This window comes from Loxodonta africana, chromosome 4 (assembly GCF_030014295.1).
Source record: "Loxodonta africana isolate mLoxAfr1 chromosome 4, mLoxAfr1.hap2, whole genome shotgun sequence".
Lineage (NCBI taxonomy): Eukaryota > Metazoa > Chordata > Mammalia > Proboscidea > Elephantidae > Loxodonta > Loxodonta africana.
The window spans coordinates 123,011,562-123,038,722 of NC_087345.1; the positions used below are offsets into that span (position 1 = coordinate 123,011,562).

A 27,161-nucleotide genomic window follows, 5' to 3' on the forward strand; every position below is an offset into this window, starting at 1 on the left:
TTAGGAGTTTTGTAAGCTGTTTATTAGCTTGAAATCACTTTCAACCACTGACAGCTTGAAATCAGCCATGGTGAAAATATGTATACCATAAAAAACAAACAAAAAACCCGTTGCTTTCGAATTGATTCTGACTCATAGGGACCCTATAGGACAGAGTAGAACTGCCCCATAGGGTTTCCAAGGAGTGCCTAGTGGAATAAAACTGCCAACCTTTTGGTTAGCAGCCATACCTCGTAACTACTACGCCACCAGGGTTTCCATGTATATCGTAAAAAAAAAAAAGACGGTTAAATAATGCAAATCAGGGCTTTTGTGTGTGCGTGTGTGTGTGTGTGTGTTTGGTTGTGTTCAGGGAGGTAGTTTACTAGCACAACACTGATTGTATCTAAGTATAAACTGAGGAAGAAAACAAAAACTGAAATGCAACAATGTAATAGAAATATAATATACTTTTATAAATTCAGTATTTATCTAGTGTAGAGGCTAATTTTTCTTCATTTCTTAATTTAGAAATTTCCTTCTAATCAGTATATAAATATGGACAAGACAATCAGGAAATCTTGAATTAAACTTGAGTATTCTAAGGAGCATAGTGGTTAAAGAGCCCAGCTGCTAACAGAAAGGTCAGTGGTTCGAACCCACGAGCCGCTCCACGGGAGAAGGATGTGGTAATCTGCTCCCATAAAGATTTATAGGCTTGGAAGCCCTGTGAGGCAGTTCTGCCTTACCTTACAGAGTTGCCATGAGTGGGAATTGACTCTATGGCAGCGGTTTTTTGGTTTTTATCCTATAAGGACCTTTATAAATCCTATCTATTCTTTAAGAACTAGCTCAAGTCCCAGGCTTTCTGAAACGTTATGGCAGTCTGCCTGGCTTTTCCCTTTTTGAACCTGTAGTGGATTTAAAATAGAGCCACATTCATTGGGACTTAGTTATTTACAGTTTGTTCAATATGAATTAATTTTGCATCTTTGTGAATACAATAAACTCATTGCAGAGTAGACTGTGGATGTCCCTTCCTACTTTCCTTTGAATAAAATATTTAATGAAAACCTGGTATTGTTTATACCGCATTCTATTCTTGACATCATTGACATTGTTGCTGATGTCAGAAGAATCTTGGCTGAAAGCAGAGAATACCATAAAGAGGTTTACCTGTGTTTTGTTGACTATGCAAAGGCATTCAAATGTGTGGCTCATAAATTATGGATAACATTGGGAAGAATGAAAGTTCCAGAACACTTAATTGTGCTCATAAGGAACCTGTACATAGCCCAAGAGGCAGTCATTCAAACAGAACAAGGGGATAGTGTGTGGTTTAAAATCAGAAAAGGTATGTGTTAGGGTTATATTCCTTCATCATACTTAGTCTATATGCTGAGCATATAATCTGATAAACTGGAGTATATGAAAAAGAACGTGGCATCAGGGTTGGAGGAAGACTCATTAATAACCAGCGATATGTAGATGATACAATCTTGCTTGGTTAAAGTGAAGACGACTTGAAACATTTACTGAAAAAGATCAACGACTACAGCTTTCAGTATGGGTTACATCTCAACATAAAGAAAACAAAAACCCTTACACCTGGACCAGTAAGCAACATCATAATAAGTGGAGAAAAGATTGAAGTCGTCAAGGATTTCATTTTACTTGGATCCACAGTCAAGGCCTGTGGAACCAGCAGCCAACAAATCAAACAACATATTGCATTGGGCGGATCTCCTGCAAAAGACCTCTTTAAAGTGTTAAAAAACAAAGATGTCACCTTGAGGACTAAAATGCATCTGACCCAAGCCATGGTGTTTTCAGTTACGTCCTATGCATACAATGCCTGGACAATGAATAAGGAAGACTGAAGAAGAATTGATGCCTTTGGATTGTGGTGTTGGTGAAGAATATTGAATATACCATGAACTACCAGAAGAACAAACAAATCTGTCTTGGAAGAAGTACAGCCAGGATGTTCCTTAGAAGTGAGGATGGCGAGACTTTGTCTTACATACTTTGGACATGTTATCAAGAGGGACCAGTCCCTAGAGAAGGACATCATGCTTGGTAAAGCAGAGGATCAATGAAAATGAGGAAGACCCTCAACAAGATAAATTGACACAGTGGCTGCAATGATGGGTTCAAACACAGCAATGATTGTGATGATGGTGCAGAACTAGACAGTGTTTGTTCTGTTGTACATAGGGTTGCTATAAGTCAGAACCAACTCGAGGGCACCTAACATCATCTCGTAACGTAAAATTGTAAGAGTCATCAAACAAAAGTTACTGTTCTTATGAAGCTTAGAGTCTAGCAAAAAGTTAGAAATTAATTTCAAAGAATGAAAAATTGTGACAATATTAAGTACTTTGGAAAAGAGTTTATAGTGCTTAGAGTATCTGGTGGTGGGATTTTACCTATTCAGGGAAATCAGTAAAAGGCTCCCTGAGAACTTGGTGATTAAACTGAGATCTGAACAGTGAGAAAGAATTAACTTGAAGTTATCAGATCTCAATATCATTTCTTTTTGTAGGTTTCCTCTGCCCTACCAGTCTGAATTGTTTCCCTGTTGTATGTTCCTATATCACCTTGAATTTTCCCATCGTAGTAGTGGATTTTTGGTTTAGTAGTAACCACAAATCATAATTTTATATGTAATTGTTAAGTTTCTTTTCTTCCCAGTGGGCTATTGGCCCTATAACTAGGACAGTATATGTTTTGTTCACCTTGGTAGTCCTAGTAGCTATCATAGTACACCCCCCAACAACAACAAAAAAAAAAAAACAAAAACCCACTGCCGTCAAGTCGATTCTAACTCATAGTGGCCCTGTAGGACAGAGTAGAACTGCCCCCATAGAGTTTTCAAGGAGCGCCTTGGTGGATTCGAACTGCTGACCTTTTGGTTAGCAGCCATATCTCTTAACCACTATGCCACCAGGGTTTCTTTCCTATCATAGTGCACAGCACATAATATTTACTCAGTAGTTGTTAATGCTGCTACCCTCTTTCCCTTAGTCTCTGCAATGTTGGGAGATGTCCTGCCATCCCTCAGTTATTGAGAGAAGAACAACAAAAAAGCAAACTCATTGCCATTGAGTTGATGCGACTAATAGCGACCTTACAGGACAGAGTAGAACTGTCCCATAGGATTTCCAAGGAGCTGCTGGTGGATTCAAACTGCCAGCTGTTTAGTTAGCAGCCATAACTCTTGACCACTTCACCACCAGGGCCCTGTTGAGAGGACATTGTAATTTCTTTCTGTGTTTTGTGTGGTGAAATAATTATTACTAAATAGGTGTATGAAAAGACAAAAGTCAGAAAAATAAGACAAGATCCAGTTTCATGACATAGAACACAGAAAGAAATCAAGTGTAATGGTGTCGTCTAGGAGAAGAAAGAAAGAAAAAGCCATTGAATTTTTCATTGTCCGTGATTTGAATCCACTAGCCAGTCTGTGGGAGAAAAGACCTGGTGATCTGCTCCCTAAAATAACAGCCTGGGAAGCCCTGTGCAACAGTTCTACTATGTCCTATAGGCTTACTATGAGTCAGAAATGACTTGACAACACCTAACAACCACAGCAACAACAACTCATTTGTAGTCATTCACTTTGGTCATAGAAAATTTGTGAAATAGATTATAAAATATTTTCTGAAGTTAACTATGTGATGTTAATTTTTTTTCCTGTGAAAAGTAAAAGGAATGCATCAATGAACACTTTATTGAAACAAGATATGTCTAAGAGTGTATGGATAGCATATTGGCAAATGTGCTTTGAAGGATGCAAGAAAGGGAGGAAGGAAGGAAGAAAGGAGGAAATAAGGAAGGAAAATTACATGTAGACCAAAGAAAACTGGAAGGAAATTGACAGGACTTTTAAATTCCTATCTTGAAATGATAGGGCCCTGGGTGATATTTTTCCCTTTTGTACCTTTATGTATTTCTTGTGTTTTTTTATTTGTTTAGTGTGTCTATGTTACTTTTATAATGAAAAAGTAAACAAAATAATGCTTATTAAGGGTGACAATTATGACTTTGGACAGAATATGGAATTAGACCTATATACTTAGAAGATTCAGGACTGTGTTTTAGATTTTTCTCTCACCCAGCTAAATCTGGCTACCGTTTCTGTATATTACTGTTAAATGCCCTTTGGATCTTTGTTCATATGTGCGTCTGTACCTTTGGAGCCTGAGCTCTTTGAGGGTGGAGAACTTTGTGTCTCTTTCTAACCCCATCGTCATTCCTGGCAGTAGCACATATTTGTTAAATGAATAACTCTTGGAACCTGAGGTGTCATGGCCTTTTTATTGCCTTCAGTCTGTGGGACTTTCTTTTTTCAGAACATAAGTGTGGGAGCCACAATGAATGGTCACATTTCTAATCATCCCAGTGGTTTTGGAATGTACTCCTCTCAGATGAAGTAAGTTGAAAGGCTTATACTTAATTTGTTTTTTGGGGATTTGATTTGGTGGTTTTAATTGTTTTATATTTTTAATGAAAAGATTAGTGTCATTTCTTTATGTAGTTCACTTCTTAGTAATATATAATTTCTTTGGGACACTACTGTATGTTTCATTAAAGGTTTACTATGTCTGGTAGGAATAAGATAAGTAAATATCAACCGCAGTGATAGTAATTTCATAGTTGGAAAACGTTTCATTTGGGTATTTTACGTAGCTTTCCAAAATTGCATGCACACTTTACTCCAGATCTTTGTTTCTGTGTAGCATTCTCTTATTTTTTTTTTCATAAAAATATCAGCATTTCAGGAATTTTAAATGTCATTTTGTCCAAGCTATTTTTTTTTTTTTTTATGAAGATATTTACCAATGTGTTAAAAAACATGAGACCAAGCAAACAAACAAAACAATTCCAAAGGGCCTGGTTATACCTTGAAATCATAACCGTGATTTAAGTGGCCATCATCTTATGTACTGTGGTTAATGTTGCTGGTATTCTGTATTGGCCATTGTGATATATAGTTCACCCTTCATTTTTCAGAACCAGATTATTCACATGATAAAGAGTTAGCTTTGCCTTTTGTTTTTACAGAGGTTTTTGCAAATCTCTTTAGTATTGGTCATTAAGAACCAACAGGGAAGAATATCAGGAGCCGCCTCAGTCTCATCCATTAGTTATTCAAGCCAGAAAGTTTGGCCATGTTCTCAATTCTTTCTTTTTCCTTAAAATAAATATCCATTGATTCATTAATTTATACTAATTTATTCTATTAAAGAACTCTTGTTTCCATCACTGCCTTCTGTTCTATTTTAGCTCTATTTGTGACCTTTAGCTCCTGCTTGAATTTTTACATCACCTTACTCTCAGGACACCTTGTCATCAGTTCCTGGATTATCATGTTTAAAATTTTTCTTGATCATGCCACTTCCCTGTATAAAAATATTTACTGTATCCAGAAGATAAAAAAAAAAAAAATTCTCTGCTTGCCTTCAACTTACTTTTCTAGCCACTTACTAGTTTTGGAAGCCTCTGATTACAGGCAGTCCCTGGGTTATGAACAAGATCCATTCCTGAGTGTGTCTTTAAGAATTTGTAGGTAATTTGAAACAGGTGCATATGGTTCTTGTTTAGCTTTACTTTAGTGCAAGAAAAGGCTCAAAGCCTATTTAATGATTTAAAGGCTGCACATGCAGCAAGTGAAGGTGATTATGATGAAGAATTTGTTGTGAGTAGGGGTTGGTTCAATTGTTTCAACGTGAGGGAGGTTTACGTAACATTAAAGGCAAAGTAGGGGCCGTCCATAAGTTGGACGTTAATAACTGGGCACTGCCTGTAGATGCACTTTCTCTCGGACAGCGTGCTGTGTCTTGAACCTACGCCAGCTCCACATGCCTTTTCCTCACTTAATTGTCCACCTGTCATTGAATTTCTTTTCATTTTTTTAAAGATTCTGCTGGAATGTCATTTAGTGGTAAAGTCTTCTTGGGTATCCTAATAAAAAGAATCCTTTTTTGATCTTGCATGATGTATCTGTTAGTTTTACTCACATAAATTCTGCTGTAACTATTTTACTTAATTGTCTTACTCACAATACCCTGTCTTCCATCCTTTCCAATCTTCTAGAATTTAGGGCTTAATAAATGTTTGCTGAATAAATAAACAAAATTCAAATAACATGTTAGTAACAGGTAACTACTGCACCACCAGGGTTTCTCACAGGAGGTTAGATATAAGGTAAAGCAGGTCAAATTCCCAAAATGTGTTTAGGTTACTATATTTCAAGTATCTGTGAAAATATTGTCTATTCCATTATAGCTTGAATCACTGAGAGGTATATAACTGATTCCTGGTCAGAACTCTATTCCATATGGCAAACAGACTCTTTTAAGGTAGTTTAAATATTGGTGAATCCTCTTGGCTCCAGTTCCTACTTGGCATTTGAGAGGAGGCTGTGATTTGCACCAATTTGGTCCTCATTGGAGTAGGGTGATTTACACATTCTGTTTGTTTGACCAACTCACCAGAGTGAGAGCTGGCTCATTTTGGCAAACCCAGTCAGTATAAACCCCGTATGTTTTATTAAAACACACAGTGATTACGGTGCATTGGAATTTTTATTTTATAGTTTTGAATCTTATCTGTTTACTGTGAACTTTAACCTAGCACAATGACCTTTTTTTTTTTTTTATTACAGCGGTTACGGATCACCCACTTTTTCCCAGATGGACAGAGAACACAGTTCAAAACCAAGTGCAAAGGCCCTTTATGGTATGTTTGGTTATTTAATGGGGTATAATTCTGTTTTTTAAGCTACGTTTTACTAATTACTTTTTTCAGAATAAAAGTTTGAACCCATATTGTGTTTATGTTCTTTGGATTTAAGTAGTATTAGGTTTTTTTTCAAAAAGCTACTAAATCTGTGACCTCTGTTTTCTGTAATACACTTTAAAACTACAGAAGAAATTTATCATATCACCGTCTGAGGAGTCTTTTGCATGACATCAGTGCCTTATGTGAATTTTTTCGTCTAATTATTTTTGATATATTCAGTGATCTTCATGGCTGACTCAATTGTGTGCTGACAATTGACTTCTCTAACTCCCAGCACCCTCTCTAGATTGCTTTATGTACTCGTTTTTTAAACTTTAAATATAAAAACAAGTCATTACTTCAAAGAGGTTGAGGATTCTTGAAATATGCCACATATATTTAGGAAATTCTTTGTATAATGGGGATACCTCGTAGAGCTGACATAAGAATGAGGTGAGTTAATGCATGTACAATGCTTAGAACAGTGCCTGCATATATTTGCTATTATTGTTGTCATTGTTTTTGTTATTAGTATTATTATATTTTTACTATTATTTTCTACTATAGGAACTAACAGGATTTTCTAAAATTGTCAAATTCTTTTCTTTATGGATTCTCTAAACCTACAACTTCTTGTCTGTGGCAAGAATGAACAATGATCAGATTTTGTGATCCTTTTTCTGCCTATATATTTAGTGAATAGGCTTTATAAGTCAAATCGTACATTCATAAAATAGATTTAAGACCATACAAGGATATATTTTCTTATGGCCTCATCAGTCTGATTAGCCTGTTGGTTTCAGTTTTCTTGAATACTGTATTGGGAAATTCTTTCTAAGGCGTAGTAGCTGTGAATTGTAACTCTAGAGAATTAATTAATGTGTGCTCAAACACATTACAATAATATATGATCCCTGACTTTAAGGAATTTGCAGTTTCGAGAGTGACTTAAATGTAACTTAAAAGGGAAACTGATTTTTGTAAGAATAAAGTCATTAATTCCTTCAGTCTTTCATTCCTAGACAAATATCTGTTAAGTGCTGCTGTGTCTAAGTTATAATCTTCATAGTCTTATTTCCATGTTCTTTTCTTCATTTCAAAGATGAATAAGTGATAGTCATTGCTTATATACCATTGGTGAGGTAGACTAGACTAAACCCAAGAACCAAAAAAAAAAAAAAACACTAGACTAGAGTGTTATAATAAAGGGCTACAGGTGCTTGGATGGCAATGTGTATAGGATGTAGTGGGCATGGCCAGTTCTTCTGAGTGGTGGAATGGTCAGAGAGATTTCATAGAGGAAATGAGCCATGAGCTAAGCTCTGAAAGGTGGGTAGATATACTCTAGGCATTTGGGGAGCAGGAGGTCACTGTGAATGATGATATGAGACTTCAAGTCCTTTGGTGGTACAAATGGTTAACCCACTGAACTGCTGCTAACTAAAAGATTGGTGGTTCAGGTTCACCCAGAGCAGCCTCAGAAGAAAGGCCTTGCAGTCTGGTTCTAAAAAATCAGCCATTGAAAACCCTATGGCGTGCAGTTCTACTCTGACAAACATGGGATTGCCATAAGTTGGAATTGACTCAACAGCAATCGGGCCATATCTGTCTTGTTCACTTTAGTATGTCCTATGCCTAGCACAGTGCCTAATGTAATATTTATGCTCAGTAAATACTTGTTGAATGAATATAATGAATTAATGAACTGCAAGCTGATGTTAGCTGGAGTGTTGTTGTTGATGCTGTATGCCATCTAGTCAATTCACACTTACGGTGATGCTATAGGACAGAGTAGAACTGCTCCATAGGGTTTCCTAGGCTGTAGTCTTTACAGAAACAGGCTGCCATATCCTTCTCCCACAGAGCAGGAAGTAAGGTGGAAGAGTAAACACGGATAGTATTAGGAAGAATCATAACCAAGGAATTTGGACATTGTTTGTAGGCAATGGACAGCCATTGAAGTATTTTAGCCAGGGAAGTAATAAGGCCATGTTGTCTTGGGTCACTCTGGTAATAGTATCAAAGATAAATTTGATGAGTATGAATGGAGATAGGTGGTTCAGAGATCTAAATAAGGGTCCCAAGAGTTTTGTTAAGGAGGAAAAGTGTTAATCCTCTCACAAACACCACAGATCTGAAACTCTGTATTCAGAGATCTAAGAAAGTACTAAGGGATGGCAAGTAGGACTCACCTACACGTTTTAATGACTATTTTGTGTTAGGAGTAGCTTCATAAAATGGTAGGTGTAAGGATTGCAAATCTTAAGCTTTCAAGCACCAAATTTTTATTTACCCCTTTTTACATATGAAACAGACCAAGGCTCCTTTATAAGATTAGGTTATCTGTCAAAGTTGCACAATCTAAAAATCTTGCTTATAAGAAAATATGACAATTCGCTTTGTGTAGTGTGATAAAAATGGCCCATGCATATGTAAAACAGGATATAAAGAGAGGGATAGGGCAAATTCAGGAGGCATTTCCTGAGGAAGGGGAAAACTTGTCAATATGTTGGGTTTAGAAGTAAGATGGTTTTAAGTTCCTTGAGGTTACAGATAATGTGCCATTCCTCCTACCTAATATCCATCCCCCAGCACAGTGTGCACGCACATATCCACAGTGCCTTCCCTTGAACAGGTTCTCAATAAGTACCTATGAAATGAATGGATAGATGGATAAATGACAGTGGAGAAATATTTTTGTTTTGAACAAAACTTCGCAATAAATAAATTCTAGTCAAAGTCATAACTATATTTAGTTAACATTGGGAGCCTTTAGCCTCCCAGGCTGCATAATTTTAATTTTCCCTTTGTAACTCAGAAGTTGGTGAAGAAGATAATTTGTAGCATACCTTATTTCTTCACAACTTATGCATTTTCTTTAAAATTTCTCCTTTTACAGATGTTAAAGTAGTTGAATAAATCTCACAGAATTAATTTGCCTAAGATTCATCAAGGCCCTCAAATTTCGTATTTTGATGTTAACTCCAAATGATGTTATACATGTAGTCGCAATACTTTGACAAGATCAAGAGATAACGTCCTGTGTATATTTTTAAACTAATGCTCGAGACATCACTCCCTATAGGGCACTAGAAACATACATATAAATATATGTACACACACAAATCCCATAAATGTATTGTAAATCACACATTTATATAACAATGATTTTGCTTTCTTAGGGGTATTATTAATTTTATTTTACTCAAGGAAAAACCGTTAAGATAATGCTGTAGTTTTAATAACCCTATTTTGTAATTTCTTCATTGTTATAAAAAAAAATGCCAAAGCCAGCATCCAAGAGGCTCAGCATCTCAAACATCCCTGACAATGGAACACTTGCTTAGGAATATAAATATTAATTTCTTTCTCCTCCACTTAGCTCAAGACAGCAACATTTCACTTGGCTAGTGTTATCAGGGAATTGGAAATTTTACATATATTTTTTCCAACTAGCCTGTTTCTCTCTTTAAACACTAAAATTTAAAATCATTTTTAAGGCAAATACTTTTAAAATGTATTAAGCATTTTTTTCCCCCTCAGGGTGTAGCACATGTAATTTCTTGATGACTCAGAGGGTCATCATTGTGCACACTAGTTTGTGTATTGCCACGTACTCATCAGAGGCTGTATTCTTTACCCTTTACACAAATGATTCAGAATCTCTTCCCTTTTGAATATTCTGGGCTGCTTTTTCTGTGTGGCTGGGTCCCAAGGCGGCATCTCTCATTGCTTCTCATATGTTGTGGGTTGAGGAAGTAGGTTGAAAATCTTGTTAGTAAATAGATTCTGAACTGGAAATTTAGAGTTTTTCCCCATGAAAGTTTATATATTCAAATATGCAAGTTTATTGTGTAGATATTGTAACATCTCAATTGCTACTCAGAAGACTTACTTAAGAATGCTGTGTTCAGAATAATTGAACTTCCTAGAAAAGTAACTTCCCTTTTAATTAGATATTGCTGAGTTCGTAATATGACCATTTTCCGTAATAATCAGCTATTTAAAGTCATCCAATTTCCAGAAAACCCCAAGTTTCACAAGTTTCCAATTAGTAATACCGTAACTTTTCAGATTTATATTGTTGGGAGGCTAGATGATAAAGAATAAAAATGATAGGCAGGGTTTCTCTCAAGGCTGAATTTAGCCTTGAGTTTGGACTTTCATGATGTTAGTCAGTCAGGAAATATAAAAAAAATATGTGTGCTTTTTCCTGATTTTCTTTTTCTACGGAGGGAGGAGCTGGTAAGAGTTGAGTGTAAATAGTCATAAACTGCAAGTCAGTTTTTATATAATTGAGTTTACTGTAAACTTTCTTATATTTCTACACAGTGCTTGACTCAGCTTTCTCAGTGCAGTGTTCCTGACTATGCTACTTTAAAAAAAAAAAAAACTACCCCCACATTTTTTTTTTTCATTCTCTACTGATCTTTACTCTCTGTCTGTCCCTTTCTATCTCCTGATCTGTGTTTGGAGTTAATCTCCCTGTGTAATTGTCATAATTGAAGCCATACTTTAGACAAAAGTTAAAACCCATTTCTGTTTCCCTCCTTATTTACAGTGTATGTTTCACTTAGGGAAACAGCTTACATATTTTCCTTTTTTTTTTTTTAAGAACCAAGTGCTGTTCTTTTGAAATTCTTAAAAGAGTAAATGACCCATGATTATGATTGCATCAGGCATTTGGGCAAGTTAGAGTCAAAATTTAGCTGCTTCAAGTGTGCCAGAGCATGTGACTAAATGACAGTTTGGCAATTCTCCCAACTTGAACTGAAGTTTTTAAAGTTGTTTTCTCCTCATAGGATAAGCCATTTTAATTATCTCTTGAACAGGCCAGTAAAATTAATTCTTTAATAATGTAGTTTTGAAAGAATGGCTTCGTTTGTTTTTAAGGTATCTTGGTTCAGATACTGATTTGTCAAACTGTGATTGTAGTTTCTTCGATAATAAGAGTTTGTAATTATCACTCAGTGCACTTTTCTAATTCCCATGAAGCACCTCTCCTCTATGGAAGTTATACACCAAGACAGTGGGAAAGGAATTCTATTTTAATGTAGTCGGAAGTTTTTGTGTTAAATAAGTAATATGAGCAGTAGCCCATTGTTTTATTTAGAGAGAGAAATATTCAGCAGTTGAGTTTTTCTTTGCAACTGACAAAACTTTTCTGCCCAGGCAACACTTTGTTTTCATATAACGAGAAAGTAAAAATTTTCTGAATATTAACTGCATCTCTGAATATTAGCAGTTTCAGGTGCTGCTATATTATACATAGACAACCAATGCAGGGAAAAGGGAATCAAATTTAAATACTAAAACCTTCATACTTACTTACAGTTGTACTGGTTGAAGAGTTAAGTGGCACCTAAATGTAATATTACCAGTCTGGAAGTTGAATATCAATTTATGCAACAGCCTGTCAAGCTAACTTTGCTAAAATGACATGTAAAGAATTTTCTTTGCTGGTTATTTAATTCACATAATTCTGTCTTTGGGGGTTATATATTCTGGACCATAGCCCAATAGCTGATAAGAAAAAGAGTGAACCATAACCAGTGGTACTATAAGCGATAGAGGACGAGTCCTGTTTTTTGTTCCTAACTCTAACTGATTCTCAGGGAAACAGAGAGCAAGAGCCTCAATTTTATATTGGGGGTTGAGCCCCTTATAATATTAGAAACCCAAAATGCTATTGTATATTTCTCCAGTTATTATTTAATATATTATTTGGTCATGATTTATGCTCTTAATTTGGGAAAAAAAAAATTCAGCTGGAAAAAATAGCGTGCAGAGAATTGGCATTTGCACAGACTCTGGAGCAGTGGTTTTCTACCTTGCCTGCACACTGAAATCACCTGAGGAGCCTTAACAACTCCCCATGCCCAGGCTGCACCCAGGCCCAATGAATTACGTTCGAATCTCTGGGGGCAGTAGTTTTAAAAGTTCATTCAGATGTGCAGCCAAAGGTGAGAACTGTGGTAGGAAAGTGGTGGACTTCCATTAGGGGCTTTAACTTGAGTAGTGTCAAAAGATTTTATTTAGGCTTTTTACACTGTTTTAAAGCTTTCGGTGAGATTTTTAGCCTAGGAGCATAATTACTATTTAAAGCTGTACTTGTGAGTACATATGATTTCTCATAAAAAAGCAATGTATAACAATTGCTTTTTAGGGACTTTTGCTTAAAATTACCTATTTAAATGTTCATATTATTAACCTTCATTTATTTAATTAAAATCACAGGAACTGCTGGCTTACTTATCATTCAGTGGCATTCATAAATTTGTAGAACCTTTAAAAGGAAATTTATCTCAACACATATATCTTATTCATTGTATAATATGGGAATGGGGATTCCTAAAATAAGTTATTAGTTTGGAATAATAGAAATGATAAGTATCTGCTAGGCACTTGATCAGTTATCATTTTGCTATTTACAAATGCTGTCAAATTGTATTTTCCTGTATCTGTAAAACCTGTTTCTGTGGGATTGAGAAACTCTGTGTCAGGAAATCTGAGGGATGAATTCTTACTACTTCATAATGAGAATGTAGAATTTTTGACCTTCAACTGTGTTTGCCAATCACAGTTATCTGAAAGGCTCTGTCAAGCATTTGAACATCCTGGGGCACCATATCATAGCCATTTTTTCTGCTGTCCCCAAGTCAGACTGAAAGAAATAGAACTACCGTCATATTCTGAGCTGGCCATTGAGAGTTGTGTATTAGAACATATGAACCACTGACTCTGAAATAGTGATTATTTCTTTAGGTACTTTCATTAGCTGTGTCCCTGAATTATGTATTATATTTCAATAGTTATAATGGTTTTCCTAAGAACAATTATCCATTTGTTAATATTTCACATTGATTAATCCTCAACTAATAATCAGAAAGGTTATGTTTGTTCACTTTGTAGTATGTAGAATACAATCACGTAAGTGAAGCAGATAAATGTTTTATCATATTGGGCTAAAAAATTTGAGGTACACAACCAGATCTTTCTTTGATCACATTATTTTGGTAGGACCAGATGGATCATACTTCTTCAGGTCATCATCCAAACAAAAAAAGAAAGGTAGCAGATACTGAACTTTGTAGTGTGTTTGTTTTTGTTAAGTATTTTAATGCTGCAAAAGCAAAAGAGTAGAATATATTGGAATAACATCAGAGTGGTATAATATAGGGCATATGGAGATTTCCATCATAATTTTTAAGTAAATATAAATGAAAACTTACTTTCATATAAGTTGTAAAATAGAAATTTATACAAGTGTTTTTTTTAATTCTATTTGCTAACATTATAACTACATATATGTGCGTTATATTTTTGTGTTTACTTCTATGTTCAGCAGAATTTTTCCATTTTTTCTGCTGTGTAGGAAGATCTGAAAGTTTCTATATGAACTGAAAGAAGCATGTCTATTTGGAAAAAAAATTAGGAAAGAAAAGGGTTTTTTGTTGTTGTTTTTACATGTATAGGTCAGAATTTTAATGCTTTAAGAGTCTTTAGGCTTGATCTTGTTTAGCCCTTTTATCTTGAATTTCGCTTTAGAAGAAATAGGGCAACCATGAATTTACAAATAAGCAAGTTGTTTGATTAGAAAGTCACAGATGCCAAATGTTACCCCTACATATTATATATTTTAATGTTATTTTTGGTTTTGCAGCATTTCACACACAAAAAAAAAAACCTAGAGATTTCTTTTTGCTTTTTAAGTGGTTTGGTGTAGTAACTTTCGTCCTAACTTTCTAATTTTCCTAACAGTTTATTATATCTGCCATTCTGAGTATCACATTTGTGTGTTCTGTAGATGTGTGTGGTGAGAATTGCTAATGTTTAATAGCAATCAGTATGACTGAGTCATGTTTTAAATCTCCTCTAACACTGTCCATCTTTTAGATGTTATAAAAGAAGATTTTTTTTGTAGTATCTATGTATTTTAATAATGTAGTCTAACTCATATAATACAGTATCTATGACAGTATTTGCAGTTTTGTTCTCAGTGTACTAACGGATGAAATTTACAAGTCAGTTTTTCTTTTTTTGTCAAAGAGTAGGTCCCTGTTTAATAAAACCTGTAGACAAAATCACCCTTTTCCTTACATTTATAGTCTTAACCTTTGGAATTCTGAAAGTTTATACTGGGTCAAATCGTGTATTTAGGCTTTCTTATGACTTTAAGATTTACTGTGAATAATCAGTGTTTTCAGATGCACCACGGCACAATGGTGGCTTGTCAACTACTGTATTAATATGTGAGATAGACTAGTTTTAGACGTAACCACATGACACCAATACATGAACCTCAGCCTATTAGTGGGTAAATAATGACTTTTTCAATTTATCTTTCAGAACAAAGGAAGAATTATGCACGGGACAGCGTCAGCAGTGTGTCGGATATATCGCAGTACCGTGTTGAAGTACGATGTTTTTGGTGTTTGCCAAAATTTAGAATGACTCTTGAGGGATATAAACATTTGAAGCAAAATCAGAATTATATTTTATTTCACCCCATGGGATGTGTTTTAAGTGATGTTGATCCTTTCTTTTAGATTTTTATAAAACTGAGATGTTACATATAAAAATACCCTGTTAAGTCTGAGGCCTGTTTTCATAGAGAATAAATTAAAATGATAACTTTATTCCTCATTTATCATTGTCAGCTTTATTTTGGTCACAACAGGACAATGGCTTTTATTTATATTATAGAATCTTCTTGAAATTAAGCCTTTGGCATGTTTAGTGAGTGGTTTAATTTTATTTTTAGTTTTATCTAAAGTCATTACTAGTTTTTCTTAAACGATGGTTTCCTTTTTGTTTTTGCTCTGTTGTTATCTTTTAAGACATTTGCTTTAATGCAAGTCTATGTAGGTGACCTCTGCTTATAAACGAAAATATTTAAGTAGGGAAATAATTTTTGAATTGCTCTTACTTTTAGTTTTCTGCCTATCTCGTGCATGCTTAATTAAATTTAAATAGTTTTAGCTAGCGGTTTTGGTAAAATGAAAAGTTTGATAGCTGTTACAGACTAATAATGCTATTGCCGCTCTCGAGCATCAGTGTCCATAGTTTGAAGCTGCCATATGCATCGCCTGCTGCTGTTCAGCATTTAACCATGATCTAATACAATGGTGGGAAAGTTCATCTGAAGAGGTTATTTAAGCTGTTAAGAATTTGTTTTTATGTCATGTTTAAAACAACACGGCTCAGCCTGAAGCAGAATTAGTTATCTTAATCAAGGCAGTATTTCATTTATTCAACAAAAGCCTACTTTATTTTCTCAATAAAATAACTGCCAAGTTCTAGAGTACTTTGTGTTTGTCCCTCATTTCTCTGCTAACTGAGGTCAATTATGTTAGCTCTGCTTTCTTTTGGAAAATGTGTACTATGAGGTAGTGTGCGTGTTATAAATATTTTTCTTTTTTGTCAATCATAAGCACTTGACTACATTTGTTCTGGATCGGAAAGATGCTATGATAACTGTTGATGATGGAATAAGGAAGCTGAAATTGCTTGATGCCAAGGGCAAAGTATGGACTCAAGATATGATTCTTCAAGTAGATGACAGAGCGGTGAGCCTGATAGATTTGGAATCAAAGGCAAGTTTGTTAAATTTATACTGTTTTATTTTCACAAAAGCCCTACAAATATTAATGTTTACCTTCAGGTCAGAATGTTTGAAAATAGGTGAAAGTTTGACAAAATAAATTTTTTTTGTTAATGATTTTGAGGGAAAAATTGTACTATATATACATGCAAAATCAGTTTTTTAAACCAGAGATGAAAGGGTACAGTTTTTATTTCATCTACCAATGACGAGATGGAAGAAGTGAGGAAAAACATGGTTTTAAATTAAGCCGTCAGTAGGACATTATCCTTTATGCCACATGTTAATTACACACTAGGCCAAACCATTGTCTAGTAAATGAGTGAATTAGGATGAAGAGTTTGTGTGTGTGTGTGTTTGTAACTTTTCACTAGTCCGAGAGCAAGCACCTTTCTTTAACACACCCATTGGCAGGTGAAATGCTAGAGCTCTTAAAAGAGAAATTTTCTGAGCCCCATTCTATAATAAGCATTTACGTTGCTAAGATAAAGAAAACAACTGTTGTAGCTATAATATTAGAGTATTTTGGTAGAAATGGGGATAAAATTTTTTCATTTTGCTCATTGTATGCAGTGAGAGAACAGCAACCAAATGCTTCTCTGGCCCTCATAGCTTCAAGTAATTATAGAGAAGGGATATTATTTAATTTACTTTTGAAGAGAAAGAAAATTTATTATCTCCCTGTTGTGGCTTAGAAATTTTAAATTCTATTAATTTAAATTTCTATTTTAATGGAACCTCCATTTCTTGATGGACCTTTGCTGGATTCCAGGGAATCAGGATTTAGAATAAAATTTATGGGTGGTCCATAATAAAAGTTGTTTTATTTTGTTTCAGTTATCGGCAACACCATTTTGTTTACTTAAACAAAATTACAGTTTCTTCCATCAATTACATCATGACACCACTCACTATTTGTGTAAGGCCATTAGTTTAAGGATACCCACCCACTGCCATCGAGTCGATTCTGACTCATAGTGACCCTATGGGGCAGAGTAGAACTGCTACTTGGGATTTCCAAGGCTATACATTTTTACAGAAGCAGACTGCTACAGCTTTGTCCCGCGGAGTGGCTGGTGGGTTCGAACTGCTGACCTTGCAGTTAGCAGCTGAGCACTTTAACCACTGTGCCACCAAGAGTCCTAGTTCAAGGATAAACACCTTAAATGTCTCTTATTAAATACAGATTTCTAATTGTGAAGAGAAAGTTCATTTAAGAAGTAATTATTTAATCTGTTCAATGTTTTATTTGCATGGCTGTTTTTAAGTTAGAGAGTTCACTTGTGTGCTACCAAATATCCTTATCATTTTTACTTAAAAAATTTTATTTATTTTGCTGTTGTTGAGAATCTATACAGCAAATTATACACCAGTTGAAAAGTTTCTACATGTACAGTTCAGTGACACTAATTACATTCTTTGAGCTGTTTGACCATTCTCCCCCATTGACATAAACTCACTGTCCACTAAGGTTCCTATCTATCCTTTTCATTTTGAGGAGTGTGCTTCTTAGTGAGATTCTTATGATTCTGCTGTTTGACATTACTGTGTGGATTACAGTTATGGGAGTCTTCATATAGTTATTTTTTCATCTGTGATAGCTTCAGTTAAATAAAAAATGTAGAAATGATTTATTATTCTTAGCCTAACAGTTGTGATCACTGAAGGTAGAACCTAAAAGTCTATATTGATTACATGACTACCCAATGATCAAATAAAAACAATTCTGACACTACATAACCAGCAGTAAGAGTACCACGTAAGGTGGTGAATAATTCTGGAAAGAGGCCTCAGTTTACCTCTTTTACCCTTAAAGGCATCATCTCTACCTTATAATTTGAGGAAACTAGTAAAGTTCGGTATTTCTTCTGTTTATTAAGCATAACTACATTCCTCTGCTAAATATTTCCATTTTTGCCATTCTTTCTGTTACCCAACTCCCAGCTCAGCCTTGCATCCCTGCTGCCATCTTTATGCCTACCCATTCTCTATATTTACAGTGTTTACTAGTATTTGTTGCAAATGTGATTTGCATATTTTAAAAATTATTTGTATGGTGCTTAGATTTTATGTAGACAATAAAAATAATACAAGTTATATTTTCATGTTTTAGAATGAACTGGAGAATTTTCCTTTAAACACAATCCAGCACTGCCAAGCTGTGATGAATTCCTGCAACTATGATTCAGTACTTGCCCTGGTGTGTAAAGAGCCAACCCAGAACAAGCCTGATCTTCATCTTTTCCAATGTGATGAGATTAAGGTAAAAAAAAAAAAAAAAAGTCCTTTTTCCCCCTCCAGCGAATGTTGTGACAGCTTGTGAATTACCTATTTCAATCATGGCTAGTTTTTTGTTTCTGAGAAATTTTTGAGGAAAGCAAATACCTTGGTATCTTCTTTAGCGTTTTAATGCCAACTAAAGAGGAGATAAAGTGATATAAAAAAACAGATGAACTCTGTTTATTGAAAAAAATTTCTCTAGGTAATAAATTCATCAAGTGCCTTAGATTTATAATTAAAAACTGATTTTTTAAAAACCATGCATCATGGACAATAAATAGCCATGCTTTCTTATTTTATTCTGCACATTGCATGGATTATTGGAATAAAAAAATTAAGACATTTTGCGTGATATTGATTTAAAGGTGGCACAGTGATTAAGCGCTCAGCTTTGAACCAAAAGGTTGGTGGTCCGAACCCACCAGATGCTTCCTGGGAGAAAGATGTGACAGTCTGCTCCCGTAAAGATTTGCAGCCTTAGAAACCATATGGGTCCTATAGGGTTCCTATGAGTCGGAATCAGCTTGATGGCAGTGAGTTTGGTTTAGTTATGTGAGTTGAATACTTGCTTGGGATTTATAATCCCCAAGGGATATGCAAAAATAGTTGAGCATAGTTAACAGTAATAACAGGCTATATCCCGAAGGTTTGTGTTTCAAAGTATACTGTAATTTTAAAGTGATTACAGCTTGTGACGATTTGTTGGACATTAGAAGTTATCTTCAGGAGCCCTGGTGGCACAGTGGTTAAGACCTATGGCTGCTAACCAAAAGATTGGTAGTTCAAATCCACCAGTCACTTCTTGGAATCCCTACGGGGCAGTTCTACTCTGCCCTATAGGGTAGCTATGAGTTGCAGTCAACTTGACTGCAATGGGTAGAAGTTATCTTCAGCATTGAATTTCTTTATCTCAAGAGCTGTTTTCTCTAAAAGGAAATTTTTTGTATTGATTGATACTTTGCCAAAACTGTGATTTATCATTGTGTTTGTGTGTTATAAAATATGATGTAGATTTTATTTTATGTAGAAATGCTGGGAGATTAACATAAAGAATTATCATTTTCTTTCTGTAGGTCTTTGCCATTAAATGTGATAGGTAGATATGGATTGACTTTAAACACTGTGTTTTATAATTTTCTTCTAATTTCAATTTATGTCACAGATGATTGTCTAAAAATGTTATCTGAAAAAACCCTGCTGCATTTAGGTAATTTGTATATGTGATGTTCATCGTATTTTATATAGTGCGTTTTTGAAGTTGTTAAGTTTATTAAGAATTTTATAGAGTTAGCTATGTTAAATCAATATGTGTTAAACTGAGTATTTTGTTTTGAAAATATAGTGAAATTTAATTTAAATATTTTACTAACAGAAGACTACGCTAAAAGACATTTCCGATATGGTATTTGCATCAGTTCTGTAACAGCCTGCTTGGAGCTAAGAATATTGTGCTGAGTAAAGATTCTGGATTTCAGTTTTGAGAATAAAGAGCCTAATTTATTTGTTAGGGAATGGCAGTATTGATGGATCTGAAATGGGATTTACTGAATGCTATTTGTTATAACTAAAAGCTCAAGTGCCGCCAAACAACCATGTGCATTTACTCATTGGTGCCATATTCCATATATGAGGTAGTTTTTTCCTTGCCCAATTGAAAATATAAATACAATGAAATATGCGGTTTCTTTTATACACATCTTTAAAGTTTAAAGTTTCTTTATATGAGACTTCACACAATGCTGCAATCTCACCTCCGTAGTAAAATTTTCTTCAAAATATAATAATCTGCCTATAGGAAATTCCAGGTTCCTAGGCATCTTCAGTATTATCCCATATAACAGAAAGCCTTTAACATGATGTTTGTAATGTCTTCCCAAAACTAGACTCTTCTTTTGGATATAACGCTGGACTAGGATGTATTAGCATTCTTATTTAGCTAGCTGTGTGACCTTGGCCAAGTCACTGGACTTTCATTATTCCTCCGTTTCACTATTTATAAAACAAGGAGAATAGATTAGATGATTTTTAACTGCCGTTTCAGCAAGAAAATTTTATGATTATCCATGTTCACTGTAAAAGAATCTACAATATCCATATTCGAGAAAAACACATGATTACAGAGAACAAGTAGGCACACAAAAGAAAAGATGAATCCATCCCAGGAAGAATCTAGTATATAGCAATAGTCACTGGCTGTAAATAATCTTCATACCCAAACAAAATAAACATCATAGATGCTAATCTCCTTTGGTTCTCAAGAAAATGGAATCAAATGTTCTTGTTTGAAAAATGTTAGAAAAGTTAATCATATGAAGAAGTTAATTTTTACCTGCAATGACAAAATTAAGTGGTTATCAAAAAGGGTACAACCCAGTGTTGGAGTTCATTGCATGGTTATCCTAGATTTGCTCTAAGCTGCAAGCAGCTCTGCTGGGGCTGAGTGATTTGCTTCATTGGGTTAGTGGGTCCCCAGTAGATCCTGGTGGCACAGTGGTTAAGAGCTTGGCTGCTACCGAAAGGTCAACAATTCCAATCCGCCAGCTGCTCCTTAGAAACCCTATAGGGCAGTTCTACCCTGACCTATAGGGCTGCTATGAATCAGAATCAATTTGATGGCAACAGGTTTGGTTTTGTTTGGTTTTAATGGATACTGGACATGAGAAAGGGAAGAAACTCAACTCTGTACATGCACGGACTCCTTCATTTCGTCTCAGGCAGAGATATTTACCCTTTTTTTTTTCCCCCAGCATATACTTTTTATCCTTGCCTTTATGCAAGGATAGCCTTTTAAAACTAAGGGAATCTTGGATCAGGTAATCTTTAAGAATTCCTTCAGCCCTTAAATCCTGTCATTATAAAGTTCACCATTAAATAACTGTTTTGAAAGCAGATAAAAAGCCAGAAGTCCTTCCTTTTACGTCAAGACACTTATTGATTCAGATGGGGAACATAATCCCTTTTTCTGTTTTAACCTGCATATCAAGACTCAGAAAATCTATAACCTACCCAGGAACTTGTCTCTCCTTGCAGGCAAACCTAATTAGTGAAGATATTGAAAGTGCAATCAGTGACAGTAAAGGAGGGAAACAGAAGAGGCGGCCTGACGCCCTGAGGTAAAAACATTAAAAGAAATTAAAAGTAGTATTGATTTGTTTTTAAGCCTTTTTTTTCTGTAAAGGTTCAGAAAAAATATTTTCAATGGATATAATGTTATTATATTTTACAGATTACAACCTGAAATCTCAATTCGTTTGCTCTCCCAACATTATCAGTATGTGTGTGCTCCTTGTTTTCTCTCTATAATTTTGGTCTTTCCCTGATACAGCTTCTCAAGCTTGTGTTGGAAGACACAGAGTCATGAAAGATGAGTGGTGCCTAGGGAAATACAAACTAGACATTAGGAATACAGTTGGTACCTGGCCATTCCCAAGTCACACGAGACCCAGAAAAACAACAACAACCTAGTTTTCAGCTGAATTATAAATGTCCCTGTGTTTTTATATTTTATAAATATTTGTAAATATACATAATATGGAATGGTAAGAGAATCCTTATTGTTCTGCCCCTTTACATAGTTCTTTTTGAGGTTGAAGAACTAATACCCTAAGTTGAAAGAATTGATGTGGTATGGAAATAGAATGCTAAAGATTCAGTTTGTTTTCGTCATTTTTAGAATGATTTCCAAAGCAGACCCTGGTATACCACCTCCACCAAGAGCTCCTGCCCCTGTGCCACCTGGAACTGTTACCCAAGTGGATGTTAGAAGTCGGGTGGCAGCCTGGTCTGCATGGGCTGCTGACCAAGGAGATTGTGAGTATTTCTAGAATTAATACTTATTGGACAGTTGTTATGACATAATACTTATGCCAGTTGTTACTTAGGACCTATCTGGAATTCATAATGACTATATTTCAACTTCAACGTACTACTTTCTGTAGTACACTGTAAGCCAAGAGATGAGTTAATCACCTGTAAAACTAATTGGCAAGATTCCACGTTGTTATTGTTAGGTACTGTTGAGTCAGTTCCTACTCTTAGTGACCTTGTGTGCAGCAGAACAAAACAGTGCCCAGTCCTGCGCCATCCTCATAATCACTGTTACACTTGAGCCCATTGTTGCAGCCACTGTGTCAGTCCATCTTGTTGAGGGTCTTCCTCTTTTTTGCTGACCTTCTACTTTACCAAGCATGATGTCCTTCTCCAACTGGTCCCTCCTGATAAAATGTCGAAAGTAAGCGAGATGAAGCCTTACCATCGTCATTGCTAAGGAGCATTCCAGCTGTACTTCCTCCAAGACAGATTTGCTCATTCTTCTGGCAGTCCAATATTCTTCGACAACACTGTAATTCAAAGGCATCAATTCTTCTTGAGTCCTTCTTATGCATTGTCCAGTTTTCACATGCATATAAAGTGACTGAAAATAACATGGCTTGGGGCAGGCACACCTTAGTCCTCAAGGTGGCATTTTTGCTTTTTAACACTTCAAGGAGGTCTTTTGCAGCAGATTTGCCCAATGCCATGTGCCATTTGATTTCTTGACTGCCATTTCTGTGGGCATTGATTGTGGATCCAAGTAAGATGAAATCCTTGACAACTTTAATCTTTTTCTCCATTTATCATGATATTGTTTATTGGTAGGGTTTTAAAGGTTTTTGTTTCCTTTATGTTGAGGTGTAATCCGTACTGGAGGATGTAGTATTTGATCTTCATCAGTAAGTGCTTCAAGTCTTCTTCACTTTCAGCAAGCAAGGCTGTGTCATCTGCATGACTCAAGTTGTTAATAAGTCTTTCTCCAATCCTGTCCATATAGTCCTGCTTTTCAAATTATTTGCTCAACATACAGATTGGATAAGTATGGTGAAAGGATACAACCCTGACACACACCTCTCCTGACTTTAAACCACGTAAAATCCCCTTGTTCTGTTCGAATGACTGCCTCTTGGTCTATGTACAGATTCCTCATGAGCAAGATTCCATACCTGTAAATTTTAATTATCTTAATGTATTTAACAGCCACTGATAAGGTTTCATAAGACTCAGTGATTTCTCCCACTTTTTCCCTTTTTTGCAAGTGTTCCATTTATGAGAAAAGTTAGGCATTAAGGGGGCATAGCAATACAGAGTTTTCAATATTTTTTGCAGTTCTCTATATTGAATATCCTGAGTCATTATGATATTTCATGAGTTGTATTTCTGTTAGTGGTGATACATTTTTCTTGTTCCATCCATAGTTTTTATTTTACCTTCTGTGAAATCTTAACAACTATCTGTGTTTAGTAGTAGTGTTAACTGACTAATACCAGGAAGGAGTTCATGATAATGACCTTATGATTAACATCATGCACTAGTCAGCTAAGCTGACTTGACATTTTGAATGCTCTTAAGACATTTATTCTTTAATTTTCCAATTCCTGTAAGTACGCCTGCTTTTAAAGCACAGGGTTTCAAACTAATGAGCTGAACTCTGTGGGTTTTAATCTTAATTATAACTAGAATTTTAAGAAGCACTTTACTGTCAGAACTTCCAAAGCTTTTTTATAATCACCGTGTTGGAATGCATAAAACTTAGTAGCTTTGTTTCATTAGAACTTAGTTGACTGCTTTTTAAAAAGAAGGTGCTCAGATACTAGTTCGTATTTCTTTCTTGTGTGGGAATTAAAGGGTACTGAGCTATGGTAGTACAAGTGGTTAAGTGCTCAGCTGCTAACTAAAAGGTTGGTGATGGGAACCCACCAGCTATCCCACGGGAGAAAGATGTGGCAGTCTGCTTCCATAAGGATTTACAACCTTGGATATCTTCTGGAGCAGTTCTGTTTTGTCCTGTAGGATCACTGTGAGTTAGAATCGACTCAGCAGCAGTGAGTTTTTTGTTTGTTTGCTTAAGGGTTGGGTCAAGGAGCTCTCGTGGTGCAGTGGTTAAAAGCTAGACTACTAACCAAAAGGTCTTCAGTTCAAACCTACCAGCCTCTCCGAGGGAGAAAGATGTGGCCGTCAGCTTCCATAAGGATTTACAACCTAGGAAAGCCTATAGGGCAGTTCTGCTCTGTCCTAAACCCAAAACAAACCCGTTGCTGTTGCCTCGATTCCGATTCATAGTGACCCTACAGGACAGAGTAGAACTGCCCCATAGGGTTTCCAAGGAGCAGCTGGTGGATTTGAACTGCCAACCTTTTGGTTAGCAGCCTTAGTTCTTAACCATTGGACCACTGGGGTCACTATAAGTTAGAACTGACTTGATGGTAATGGGTTTGGGTTTATTTTTTTGGAGGATTGGTTCCACAGGTAACCAACACAGGGAGAGGGATAATAGAGGGGAAATAAATAAGGTAAATCAACCTAGTAAAAGTGGGATGGTCATTATTTTAGCCCTTATGCTTCTGTTAACGGTGACAAGAATGCATGTCATAGATGATGACCACATTTCTCTTTTATGTATCCATCCACTTGGGGTGTTTCCCTTTGCAAATGGCACTCTCTTCTAGCCAATTCTCATGCTTAATTACCTAGATTAGTATCTCTTAAGCAACAAGTTGCAAAACTTATGCTTCCCCATTCTTTAGATGAGAAACCAAGGCAGCATCATGGACAGGAAGAAGCTCCTGAGATGATGGCAGCCCGGATTGACAGAGATGTGGTAAGTACAACAGTCATCCTTAGGACTTTTTTTTTTTAAAGAGCAAAAAACAAAATCACAGGGAAAACACTGTTGATTGAAAAAAAAAAGATGTTTTAGGAATGCTATATTTTCTACTTCCAGTGGTTGTTAATGCCCTTTGGATTACTATTTTTTCTTAACTGTTCTTGCCTTTATGCCAATATTTAATCAGTATACAGGGTTTTAATAAAAGAACTAGCATATTAACTAGTTTACAAAAGAATTTAAATTATCAAATTTGAGGGATGGTCCAGTTTTCCTTTTCTCATAGTTTGAATTCACAGTTGGAATATCTTTATGTATTCTTGACCTTTATTGAAAATGTATTTTAGTATGTCTGAAGGATGAAAGTTGAGTGGCATTTTTTTAAGAATAGATATGTAGATTTTAATGCTTTATAAAGGATAAGGCAGTATTTATTTGTATTTCTCTGTGGTAGTTTACTTGCAGAATAACAGTGTCCTGTGATATGATCATAGAATATCAATATCATAGCATATAATATATTCATGTTGCCGTTTTGGACTGTACTTGTATAGAAACAAATACATAAAGGAATTTAAAATTTGGAATTTAATTCTTGTATCATATTATTGCTGGTTATAACTTAAAAGCTTATTTAATTTAAATTTCTAGTCTTTAATTAGAAAAATGTCAAGTTTCACACATACTGGAAAAAAATCAACTCGGGTCTAGAATTCCCTGAAAATATCATTAATTCTGTTTTACCACGTAGATGCTTTTTATCAATGCCTATTGTTGCAGGTTAGCTGTGGGTTTGTTTGGTTATGACAATATTCCGTATACCTTTTATTCCAAGAAAATAATATTGTCAGTGCTTTATTGGAACATTTATCAGGAAAACAAAAAGCTCAGTGCTCTTCCAACAAAATGTTTCTTAGAATTTTTTTTCCCTAGTATTGCGTGGGAGAACACTATGGAAAAATGAGAGGTAATTGAAAATAATTAATAATCTGAGTAACCCAGTAGATACTGTAAATGCTTTCTTGATGACATTGAAAAGAACAAAATTAAGCTAGAGAAATCTGTAAATGTCAGACTTTAGCCACACATATATTTAGTTCACTTCTTAGAATTAGTGGTAAAATTGAATTGCCTATGGAGTTTTTTTTGTTTGTTTGTTTTGGTTTGTGTTTTACTAACGTTATACAGCCAAGGCAAAACTAGTTTTGTTTTCATTTGTTTTATTTTATAATTTCTAATTCTAGCAAATCTTAAACCACATTTTGGATGACATTGAGTTTTTTATCACAAAACTCCAAAAAGCAGCTGAAGCATTTTCTGAACTTTCTAAAAGGAAGAAGACTAAGAAAAGCAAAAAGAAAGGACCAGGAGGTAAGTTGAATTTTTTTTTTTCAAATCTTCTAAAGACCATTAAGAACTCTAGTGCTACACAAAGATTTTGCTCTTGTGAACTGCTCAATAAAACTCCACTGACAGTGGAACCAAGGTAACATTTTTAGTTTTGAGGTAGCAACAGAGAGTTAGGCAAAGGTCCAGATGTGTCCAGGGGAGAATCCATTTTGGTTTTGAGTTGGCTGCAGTGAAGAAAGCCCTAGGACCACAGAGATTCCGATATTCAGGTAGTGACCATCTGGCTGTAGTTTTTATTAGTGATCATAAAATCTTTTTAAAGTCATAGCTTTACACTTCTCATATTTATATTTATTTTATTGTAAATATAGAGCCTCATTATTTTGTTAAAGGAGTACATTTTCTAGCTGAAATAATTGGGAATGTGAATGGATTTGAATTTATTTTAATCATAAAATTCCAAAAAGCACATTCAAGTCACATATGAAGTCATATACAAGTAACTTTTTAAGTAAGTTGCAG

The 27,161-nt window shown here is 35.2% G+C and overlaps 1 protein-coding gene across 4 annotated transcripts in view; it reads left to right on the forward strand.

The window, feature by feature from the left end:
• Positions 1–27,161, forward strand: part of EPS8 (EGFR pathway substrate 8, signaling adaptor) — a 211,714-nt gene that overhangs the window by 139,240 nt on the left and 45,313 nt on the right. For 2 of the 4 annotated variants that reach the window (XM_023554656.2, XM_064284542.1), the window contains 9 exons: positions 4,335–4,414; positions 6,650–6,723; positions 15,115–15,182; positions 16,200–16,361; positions 18,483–18,632; positions 21,680–21,762; positions 22,323–22,459; positions 25,210–25,283; positions 26,534–26,660. In XM_023554656.2, the coding sequence (XP_023410424.1) occupies positions 4,356–4,414; positions 6,650–6,723; positions 15,115–15,182; positions 16,200–16,361; positions 18,483–18,632; positions 21,680–21,762; positions 22,323–22,459; positions 25,210–25,283; positions 26,534–26,660 (934 nt within the window). In that variant the 5' untranslated portion in view covers positions 4,335–4,355. The remainder of the gene's footprint in view (positions 1–4,334; positions 4,415–6,649; positions 6,724–15,114; positions 15,183–16,199; positions 16,362–18,482; positions 18,633–21,679; positions 21,763–22,322; positions 22,460–25,209; positions 25,284–26,533; positions 26,661–27,161) is intronic. The other 2 variants (XM_064284543.1, XM_023554650.2) reach the window with 1 other exon arrangement.